General features: G+C 39.0%; 1 protein-coding gene across 1 annotated transcript in view; it reads right to left on the bottom strand.

The window, feature by feature from the left end:
* Positions 1–6427: 6427 nt before the first annotated feature.
* The window catches only part of LOC119419537 (basic leucine zipper and W2 domain-containing protein 1-A), a 9355-nt gene continuing 3999 nt past the window's right edge, over positions 6428–11783 (bottom strand). The window contains exons 7-12 of the mRNA XM_037686875.1: positions 11052–11161; positions 8468–8638; positions 8011–8157; positions 7576–7714; positions 7188–7310; positions 6428–7102 (exon numbers count right to left, since the gene is read on the bottom strand). Coding sequence (XP_037542803.1) covers positions 7071–7102; positions 7188–7310; positions 7576–7714; positions 8011–8157; positions 8468–8638; positions 11052–11161 — 722 coding nt within the window. The 3' untranslated portion in view covers positions 6428–7070. The remainder of the gene's footprint in view (positions 7103–7187; positions 7311–7575; positions 7715–8010; positions 8158–8467; positions 8639–11051; positions 11162–11783) is intronic.

The raw sequence follows: 11783 nt of genomic DNA, 5'->3' as shown, positions 1-11783 counted from the left end.
GACACAGTGTGAAAGTTGCAAAAAAATGACCTCAGCACATAAAACAGCAACATACTGATGACATAATTATACATTTAATACATTTATGCATGAGGAGGCTGACGAGGGCATTGAGTTGACCGTGGAAACTGCCAGAGAGTTCCATAGTTCTGATAAAGATGGCACAGTGGCTTTCAGCCGGCTCAACTCTGACACAGATCCCCAGATGTCCTCGGAAGGGGAGCGATGGGGCGGGGTGTGGGTGGGGGGCAGAGCTTCTCGGTCACATGAACAACCAGGAGAAGTTGAGATAGCTGGCCGATTATGTTAGCCAAGTGGTCATAATGTTATGGCATATCACATCCTCTCTGACAGCTGTGTTTTTATTGAGTACAGAAGAGTTCACACTCAGAGATGGTGATTGAAAACTGAGCTGCCTTTCAGGTCAGAGTAAAGTGCCCTGAAGTGGAGCACTAAGATCCATCCATCCATTATCTTTTACCCGTTTATTCCATTTTGGGTCACGGGGGTCGCCAGTGCCCATGTCCAGCAATCACTGTGCGAGGGGCGGGGTACACCCTGGATGGGTCGCAAGTCCATCACAGGGACACATAGAGACAAACGAGACAAACAACCATTCACTTTCTCATGCACACCTAGGGACAATTTTAGAGTTACCAATCAGCCTAACATGCATGTTTTTGGTCTGTGGGAGGAAACCGGAGCACCCGGAGAAAACCCACGCATGCACGGAGAGAACATGCAAACTCCACCCAGAAAGGGCCCTGGACCGGGGATTGAACCAAGGACCTGCTCGCTGAGAGGCAGCAGCTCTACCAGTTGCGCCACCGTGCTGCCCGAGCACTAAGATATACATCTTTATCATTTGTACAGTAATAGTGGCCAATAAAGGTGAAGACAACAATAAGTTTGGAACAAAATAATAATAATTTAAGACAGAGTGATCATAGATCGTGGGATTGCCAGGATGATAAATGAAATTGGTAAAAAAAAAAAAAAAAAAGCAGATGAACAGTGGATAATCTAAAACAAATGCAACAGCAACAACAAAAAAAAAAGAATAAACATGTATCCTGTTGTCGGGTGCAAAAATAAAACTATTTGAGATAAAAAAGTCTAAATAGGTATAATTTAGGCTTCGTTGATGACTGTACAACTAAATTCATCTGAAAAATGTTTGTGGTGATTAGCCCAATGTGGTCAAACTGCAACCCCCAAATTAAACACTTACCTGAATAAACACATCTTTAGGCTAGATTTTTCTTTAAGCATTGATTTTCTTTAAAACCTTCATTAAGTCACAGTTTCTTTTTGCAGGACTGCTTATTAGACTGCATTCATTTTGGTGTTTTTAATTAACTGACAACTGAGTCAATAAATAAATTAGGTTGCACCGTTTCTCACACAACATGGCGGTGAGGTTTTTATAAACTCATTGCTTGCAGCTATGGACATGTTTTTGCAGTAAAGCCCTGCATGGATTAAGAGTCAATCAGTTGTTAACAAGTTGCTTTTTCAGCTGAATTAGTTCAATGGGATGTAGAGATAGAAATAAAGAAGAGAATTGACCAAATACTCTGTGGAAAACATTGATTAAATTCTTCCAGCTCACATATATTCTTTGTTCAGTTAATCAAACAATAACACAATTGTTATAATTAGAAAAAATGGTAATATTAGAATATGCACGATTGTACATGAACAAGGGGTGGATATTTTTTCAAGACTCCACATGAAATTATCTAGTGTCCATATAGTCATTTCAGGGAACAGAACAGAAACATTCATATATATATATATATATATATATAAATAATTTAACATTATTTATCTGAGGAGCAGACCGCTTTGAATTTAACTCCATCACAGAACTCTCATCTTGAGCAAGGATGAAGGCAACAGTGGAAAGAAAAACTCCCTCATGACGAAGAAACTTTTAGCAGAACCAGGCTCAGGACAAGCGGTCATCTGCTTCGACCAGCTGAGTTTGAGAGGAAAAGGAAGGAGGAACAGATACACAATGGCAGGTCAAGAATCACATTGATAGAAATAGTATTAAATGAAAACTATTTAATTTTAACAATTATTTTAAGGAAATTAGGTCAAATTATCCACCAGTAGTCTAAGCCTGACAAACCAATCCCAACTATAGGATTAATCAAAAAGGAAAGTCTTAAACCCAGTCTTAAAACTAGACAATGTGTCAGCCTTACGGACAGAAACTGGAAGTTGGTTCCACAAGAAAAGAGCCTGATAACTGAAAGATCTTCCTCCCATTCTGCTTTTGGAAACTCTAGGGACTGCGAGTAAGCCTGCAGTCTGAGAGCGAAGTGCTCTGTTAGGAAAAGATGGAACAATAGGAGCTCAAATATAAAATGAAGCTAGGTTGTTGAGAGCTTTGTAGGTTAAAAGTAAGATTTTGAATTAAATTTTGGATTTGAAAGGGAGCCAATGGAGAGAAGCTAAAACTGGAGAGATATGATCTCTCCTACTAACTCCAGTTAAGATTCTGGCAGCAGCATTTTGGATCAACTGAAGACTTTTTAAAGACGTATTTGGACACCCAGATAACAAACCACTGCAGTAGTCCAGTCTAGATGTGATAAATGCATGAAACGGTTTTTCTGCATTACTTTTAGATAAGATGTTTAAAATTTTAGCGATATTACGCAGGCGGAAGAAGGCAGTTCTAGTAAGGTTTTTAATGTGGGGGAAGAAAGACATGTCCTAATCAACATTAACACCAAGATTGTTAACATTGTAGCTGGAGGACAGATTAATGTCATCTAAGGAGGGAGAAAGACTGAAAACTTTATTCCTACGATGCTCAGGTCCAAAAGCCAAAACCTCAGTCTTGTATGTGTTCAAAAACAGGAAATTTAGGGTCATCCAGGTTTGTTATGTCTTTAAGACATGCTTGTAGTCTAAGTAGCTGATTGGATTCATTGTGTTTCATGGACAAATATAATTGAGTATCATCAGCGTAACAATGAAAATGCAGATGACATGCTGTTTACCTAATGGAAGCATATATAAGGTAAAGAGTATTTGTCTATGCACTGAACCCTGAGGAACTCCAAGACTAACTTTGGTGTAAGAAGATTCATTATTTACATTTACAAATTGAAATCTATCAGATAAATATGATGTAAAACAATTTAGAGCTGTTCTTGTAATCCCAATACCATATTCAAGTCTCTGTAGTAGAATATTGTGATCAACTGTGTCAAATGCAGCACTGAGGTATCTCCTCCTACTTCACTGCGTGAGTGCAGCTACAGCGTGCGCTCTAGGACATTATTACATGCAGTGTTTCCTCAGTGCAGACTCAACTGGGCAAAAGGGCCTTCTCCTACTTCACTCCTGTTTCCTGGAATATCTTGCAAAAAGATCTGAAAACCTTGACCTATCTAAGTGGCTTCAAATATCTGTTAAGTTCCTGGGAAAAAACAATGCAGACATGTCCCTGTTTTTAGTTTCCTACATAGCCTTAAAATCAAGCTGGTTTTTTTTTTGTCTGTTTTTGTTTGTTACATCTTCTTTTAAATACCATTTTCTTTCACTTGATAATCTCAATTTGTATGCATCCTTTATGATTGTCTTATATTGTCTTTGTTGTCCATTGGTGTCATCACTCTTTGTTTAAAAAACAAAACAAAAAAAAAAAACTGGTCTATCTTGTAAATGAGTCCCCGAAGCTCAATAGGATGAACCTGTATAAATAAAGGTTGAATGAACAAAGTCTAACAGAACCAGTGTAGACAGACTACACTGGTCCTGTTGATATGAGAATATCATTAGTAACTTCCAACAGTGCCGTTTCTGTGCTATGGTGAGCTCTAAACCCCGACTGAAACTCTCGGTCTATATTTATATAATGTATATATTTAAACCAAACACTTTCGAATTGAAGGAATGCACATTGTCTGTCATCTTTCACGCCAGAGTTTTAAACTATATAGAACGGGTGATGTTGTAGCCGTTTTTGTCAAACCTTAAAACTAAACATCCCACAATATCACCCTCAGAGAATGGGTTAATGACTCTCAGCTATCTAAAATTTAGCTCAATATCTGTGGATTCGGCTAATTGATAGCACTTTTTGTGTTTTCTGTGGCAGCTCATTAGGAATTAGGTTAGCTTCAAAAGTTAATCAGTTGTACAACTACCTGTTAGTTTCATTAAAATCCTTGAGATATTTTGCTAACTGACAGGCACATGAACGCAAACTTGGACAAGAAAACATTGCACACCTTTTGGTTGTGGATAATTTGTCTTTGAGAAAAAAACCTTAAGACTATGCAATCCCAGTCAGGCAGCTAAGAATGATCTAAACGTTTTAAATCTGAATGTTGCCACTAATTAAGGAACCGTTTTAAACAGGAGCCGTATGCATTATTGAGTAACTTTGAGAAAAACTGCACAAGGCCACGTCATTTAAAAGAAAGCTATATGCAGCCTGCCTTTGGGAGGAGTAGAAAAAAGAAGAAAACAGTACGGATGGTTGCATTAACTCCACAGCATCAATAACAGCTGATGAACGTTTGTCTGTGAACGCCAAAAAAACTCCTCGGTTGTCTTTTTTTTTTTTTTTAAGAGCTCAGCAGCTGTTTGCTGTCACGGAGGTGCTTCTCTATGACAACTGGACTGGAAGGCTGCACCGTTTCAGGATGTTCAGCAAGGCCTGATGTGGGGAACCAGTTGGCAGTGTTTAGCAAGTAAACATGTTTAGGCTCATTTCCATATTTCACCTGGCTGTTAAACTCAGCATTAGTGGTCTTCCATAAACACTAAAAACAGCAGAACAGGAAAAAGCATTGTGACTGTCACAAGATGCTGCTTAAAATGCAAAGCAAGCCGCTCTCATTTGAAACTTGCCCATAACAAAAAAAAACAGTGCTTCTTTTGTGCTTGGCACATCGTGGCATGATTAGGTGGGAATGAGGTAGTTTTTTTGTTTATGTGTGTGTTGTTGTTGAAAACCGAGTAATTATCTCAAGTCTCTCTCTTCACATTCAAAAGAAGCATTGCCCTCTCTGGTTCAGTGTTTTCTGACAGCATTATTCAGATGAGGTCTGCATTGCAGTCAGAGTCATGTTTACTGACCGAAGCCGCAGTGTGAAATTCAGAATAATTGCTCTCTACATCACCCCTGGCACATTGTGGCACACTTCAAGCAGGAAGGCCAGCTGACGGAATTTTCCAAAAATACATTAAGTCCACTTCTTTGTTCTTTGAAACTCCCACTTCTCTAAAATTTCAAATAAAAAGGCAGCAGATCTGTTCATTAGCTTTGAAATCTCCTGCATTAGGGCTTGGAGTATAATGAAATGCCAACAGCACTGAGGGAATACACGCATCTCTGGTCTAACGTGTTTTTTGTTTTTCCACTTACGCGTACAGTAACGCTCATCTGTGGGAGCATGAAATAAAGACGCACAAGAGAAATCCTGCTGTACATTCAGCAGCAGATTGTTGAAAATGGCAGAAAAGCTAAACCAGCAGATGTGTCAGGGCACGGCGTGGACACCTCATTAAACCACAGCATCCCTGGATGTGCAGGGAGGAGTCCTCCGTGTGTGGTGGTGGAGGCAGACAACACACTGGTAACAATCCCATCAAGATGCCTGGCACTGTGCAGGGCTGGGTTTGGTGGGGGGATCATTTCTGCTCAGTGCTGCATGTACTTAAATCAAATCTCCCAAAGCAGTCATGTTTCCCCGCAGCCGGCATGTCACTCTCCCAAATTGTTTCATGTTCTTTAGAGCGACTAAATAAAACCAAAAGGCAAACAAATCCTCCTGAGACAGCGAGGAAGTGAAAATACTTGCGCTGGATACTTTGTACTTCTAATACTTTTAGTCGCCTTTTATTTATTTGTTTTTTCCATCAAAATGGCATTTTCTAGTTGAGCTTGATTCTAAAGCCCTGGCAAGCTTTAATAGAGGTGGTGGTGGTGGGGAATAATCTTTTTTAGGGTTTACTGCCATCTGTTGGACCAGAGTGAAACTGATTCTCTTCTGACAATACCTTTAGTGCTCTGCCTTTCACGTTTCTTTGTAATCTACACTTAGTTGACTAGTAAATGTGTTTTCCAGGCTTCTCCTTAAAGTATCTGTATTGACCCATGTTTTGATAACATCTTGAATCACCATCTCGCTCTCGTGTTTGCATGCTCGACTGCACCTTGATTACCATTTAAATTAGGGTAAGAGTGAAGTGACGGAGATTGCTGTTTGCACCTCAGGTTATGGATGTCAGCCTGCCATTCCTGATTGGATGATTAGGTGAAACGAAATTAAATCAATCAGTGGGAAAATTTCGAGAAGAAACAAGTTGTTGTTATACACAATGGATGCATATCTACACACACAGCATGTGCATGTTGACTCTGAAATGTTGCAGGAATAAACACTCAAACAATGAAAATGATTACTTACAATTTATTCTTTTAAATTCAAGGTAAAAGGAGAAAAACCCTTGCAAAGTTTGCATGGTTTTATGACATGCAATTTATCATGTTTTTCTTTTATTTTATAGGGCAAAATATCTGCCACAACAGTTGCTGTTTCAAGTGGCTCAGCTCCATTGCCAATGATGGAGGCAGACTGTAAAAAAATGGCAGTAAATTTGACACTGTCATATAACTGGAAGAAATGTAAAACAGGTCACAAAAACAGTTTTTCTTTCAGATGACCAGCATATCATGGCTCCACAGATGGGCCTCTGGCAAATTAGAGGTCCAAGACTAAATATGGTAGCTGTGAAATCATCAAACTGCCCGACTCAAAAGGGAACTGTTTCAAAAAAATAAAATAAAAAAGTTTCTCTTTATGTGGTAGATCAATATATTTACCTAAATCTGGCACTGAGAATGGCTCTTTGAGGAGTAGAAAGAGAAGTACAAGTATTGATTTAAAGAGGCAAGTCCAAGAAATATTAAAGCCCTTCCATGACATTTTAACACAGACAGGCAGAGGTAGAGAATAGACGGGAAAAAATGGAAAATATCTACTGACAGCATCTGGTGTCAGGTTCGTTTAAAAAAATATGGTGGTTGTTTAAAGTCCTCAGTCTGCATCCTCTTCCTCAGATTCAGACTCTGGAAGGATGAAAACTCATGTTAGTGTGATAAATAGTCTTTATTAGATAAACATCAATGACACCAGAAGGTTTGAGGGGCCTACCTTCCTCTGCATTCTTGAGCCACTGCACAAATGTTTTCATCTGTTCAATGAAAACACTTTTTCCTTTGGCTGAGTGGGCTTCTTTGTACCACTTCAGGATTGCCTCTTCACTTAAGACATCAGCTTAAATAGAGTAAAATAAAAAAAAAGAAAAGCTATTTAACATGACGCCAAATGCACAGATGCAAGCCCAGGTGCATGGAAAATAAAAAGCACAAATGTCGCCAAGACTGGTTGATGACATCAATCAAGACAAACTTTTGGCTATAATCTCTGGCCATCTGGCATCGTTCATACATGCCTTCATCGCTTCCCACCGTAAAATAAACTCGGCTACCTCACAAATGTGAACACGGAAACGGGCACCTTCTGAGCGCAATTATCTCACCTTTGTAGAACAGAACAACAATTTTCTGGAAGGCCTTCATGAAGTGGATGTTCTCATAGCAGTACTCCTGGACCTTCAGCAGAAGAGTAAGTTCTGAGAGGCCCTGAGATGTAAAAGCCTTCAACAGGGGGCTGTATTGCTGAAGAAATAAAACATTCAGAGTTAGAGGAATATGACTTTGAAAAATTGACAGTTTCACCAAATATTGTAAGTAGGGGGGAGAACTGAGTTTCTTCTCTCTGATTTCTTATGTTTGTATCCACCCTGCTGGTAGAACTTAGCAAATTATCTCTACTAGGTCTCTGTGCTTACTGCAGACTGGATGTGGCAATATCGTACAGTTTGAGTGACACACTTAAGCTTTAGATGATTTTCTTTACTGCCATAACTGCTGGAGAGAAAGGGAATGGTGCAATCACATATTGAAGGTGTCACCTTTAAGTGTTTGATGGCTTGTTCTGCAACCAGCTCCTCCTTTTTGTTCCACTCTACAGAGCTCATCACACTGGCCCACATCAGTCCAATCATCGTCTGCTCCGAGATGTTGTTCTTCTTCATTTCCTCCCGAGCGTATGCGACAATCTACAGCGAACGTTAGAGACAACGCAGACACCCCTGAAGCCAGCATATGGAAAAATCATACAGCTTATCCAATTGAGCAGAACAGTGAGGCATGGGAACTCTCTGAGAGGCATGCGGGAACTGATAATATTGTTGAGGTTGAGTGGATTTCAGGAACTTTTTATTGATTCACTGCATCCATTTCACCACCGCTTCTCAAGACAAAGGCAGGCGGGGGTCAAGTAGAAAGCAATTTTCAGTGCTAGTCTCAGTGGCATGCTGCATGAAAAGACCTGAGTGTAAAAGAAGCAGAAAAACTTAAAGAACTTACATCCTTGAGGGGGTCTCCGTGCGACATCTGATCCTGTATCTCTTTCTGCAGCTCTTTGCGAGCACCTATAGACTGCTGGTTTTTGGCGAAGTCTGAAAGCTCCTTAAGCCCAGCATCACTGAAGTACTTTGAGAAGTACTCACTACTGCGCTTGTTGGCAGGAAACAGTTCCTGAAAAAGAGTCAAAAGACTTGAGAGAATCTGGATTCAGCCAGACAGGCCTTTATCGACTATCAAAAGCCCTGCGTGCATTGGTTTTTTTTTTCTGATGACTGAATGTCACAACAGTTTACAACTTAAAATATCTTTTTTTTTTTAAAACATCCTATTGAAGACTGCAAAGGGTCCTTGTGAATATTTGCTTAACAAAAAAACAACCCACAAGATAAATCTTAAACCATAAGTCATCATCAAAAATTGGTTAAACATCAAGTATTTTTAAGTAAACAGTTCAGAGCCGGCTTTTGAATTAGGAACGTTTCTGGTAATTGTGGCCTGTCTGTTTTTACTGACTTATTTCCGTTCCACAGGAAAATTGTATTGGTCAAAATATTTTATTTTATTATTCAAAAGGTATAACAACAAAATTTTCCATTTTTCATGCATACGTTTTTTTTTATTGTGGCTTTAATTTTGAATTGTATATGAAAGTTAAAGTTGGATGTTTGGATATGACATTGTGATATGTGATGAGAACAGGGAACAGGTGGAAGAGAACGTGTAGAAGTGGAGGTATGCACTTGAAAGATGAGGAATGAAAGTCAGCCGTAGTAAGACAGAGTACATGTGTGAATGAGAGTCGATGGAACAGTGAGGCTACAAGGAGCAGAGGTCACAAAGGTGCAGGACTTCAAGTATTTGGGGTCCACTGTCCAGGAAAATGCAGTGTGGTAAAGAGGTGAAGAAGAGAGTTCAGGCAGGATGGAGTGGATGGAGAAAAGTTTCAGGAGTTATTTGTGACAAAACTGTGTCAGCAAAGGAGAAAGGAAAAGTTTACAAGACAGTGGTGAGACCAGCTATATTGTATAGTCTGGAGACAGTGGTATTGACAAAGAGACAGGAGAAAGAACTGGAAGTGGCAGAAATGAAGATGTTGAGGTTCTCCTTAGGAGTGACAAGGATGGATTAGATTAGGAATGAGATAATCAGAGGTACAGCACAAGTTGAACAACTGGGAGATAAAGTTAGAGAGACCAAACTGAGATGGTTTGGACATGTCCAGAGGAGGGACAGTGAATATACTGGTAGAAGGATGTTAGAAATGCAGCTGCCAGGAAAAAAAGACAAAGAGGAGATCGATGGATGCAGTTAGAGAGGACATGGAGGTAGTTGGAGTGAGGACAGAGGATGCAGAGGACAGAGTGAGATGGAGAAGGATAACTTGCTGTGGAGTCCCTGAAGAGGGAAAAGCCAAAAGAAGTATATGAAAGTTATCCTGATGCATGCTCAATAATCCAGGTAGAAAAATCCAAAAAAGTTTAATCTGGTCTGAGCTGAAAACAGCACCTCAGACTGTCTCTTGGATGAGAGACGAAACGTTTCTATATTTTTTTGCTTTTTTTTTTTTTTTGAACGTCCAGAGGACCAGATTGAACTTTTTGGGATATATGAAAGTTAAATATGGAAGAAAAAAAAGAGAACACTAAACAAATATAAATAAAATGTGTACAAAAATTACATGAAAGTTTTGATACACTATCATGACACTAGCCATTTTTGCTACAAAAGACAAAAAAATATATAAACTCTCCAAAGACGTCCAAAAATCAGGCTAGAGTTGGTAAAAAGATTAAATGTTTGTATGTATCTAAACTACCTTGTAGAAAACAGAGATCTCCATGTTTGGGGAAAATAAAACTAAAAATGGCCCAGACGGGGTTAAACTGAAGACCTCTGGCTTTTGGATGCTAATTGCACCTACAGTGCTAACCAATAACAATATGTAACCATATGCAATCCTGATCATAAGCTCTGATTGGCAAGGGTGCCTCTGCCATTAGCTTGTTGGATTCCTGTTTCATACTGCATACAATTTATCATTTAATACTTCTTTGTAGAGATAAATTAATGAGTCAAATAATTTTAATTGGTCAATATTTGCCATTTTTTTAAATTGCAATTCACCATTTCTATGCATAATCAAACAATAATCAAGTAGGAAGATGAAGATGTAGTAGCAGCTGTTACAACCAACTTACTGTGGCACATAATTTATTGTTTTTAAGGGAAGATGCTTTTTTATGGGCATATTTAAAGTGCAAGAGTTTAAAAATATACATTCAATTAAGCAATTATTGTTATATTTAGTTCTTTTTTTCCCCATGGCACAAACATGCTTGTGAAGCATTCGTATTGCCAAAAATAAATAAATGGTGTTATATAGCTGCCCTGGTTTATGAAGATTTGTTTAGGCATCAAAAATAAAAGTCAACCTTTTATTGTTTGCCAGATGGAACGAGTGTGTGTGGCCCTAGGACCATCAGTTTAAACAATTGGGTTCCCAGTTGGAGTTTAGCCATTGGAGCACACTTGTTTTTGACTTATGGCAGTGGTAAAATGTTTGTATTGAAAATGCTTTTCTCACCATGAGTCTGTTGTCCATGCCAACCTTTCGAAGACTGCCAGCAATTGAATTTATGTCCTTCTCAGAAAGCCAGGATTTGAAGAGTTTCACAGCAAAGCACGCTGAAACACCTGAACAAATGCAAATAGAGTGTGTCACCTGTTGCCTACAGATCTGACAGGATTAAGTTGGGCCTCAGTAAACTAATGATAAACAAAAGCAGCGATTAACTGGAACATTGCCATAAAGCAGTTGGAGTTTAGCACAACGGGGACGCATCTACATCGAACGGCATTTTGAATTCAGTGAACAACCTTTCAATAGCTTCAAATACATACAAATGTGAAGTAAACTACAAGTTGCTCTAATTTATCATGCAAGTTTCTGGGCCAAATGACTATAAATGGGTGGTGTTGGATTAGCTGAGGCTATTCATCAGCTGCATAGATTGTGGCCATTTCTTTCCGCAGCCAGAAAAAGACAAACAGAACCGATTCAAAGCCAGACAAGACTCACAGTACCATCTGCATCGTTTTACAATCCATTAGTAGTCCAGGCATGTCTTGAAACCACTTATTCATGCAGATTATTTTCTGTCTTTTTTCTTGGTAATGTTGTGTCCTGACAGCTTAAACAGCCAATGACGTGTCATCAGGGTGTACAGTTAGTATAGTTTAAGAACAAATCGTAAAAATTGTGTATACTTTTTTTTTAAAGCATTGTTAAAAGTATTTAAAACGTACAAAAAAACTA

The sequence above is a fragment of the Nematolebias whitei genome, chromosome 13 (assembly GCF_014905685.2).
Source record: "Nematolebias whitei isolate Nwh7 chromosome 13, NemWhi1, whole genome shotgun sequence".
Taxonomy (NCBI): Eukaryota; Metazoa; Chordata; class Actinopteri; order Cyprinodontiformes; family Rivulidae; genus Nematolebias; species Nematolebias whitei.
The sequence above is the reverse complement of the archived record's forward strand: the minus strand, read 5'-3'. Positions and strand labels throughout refer to the sequence as shown.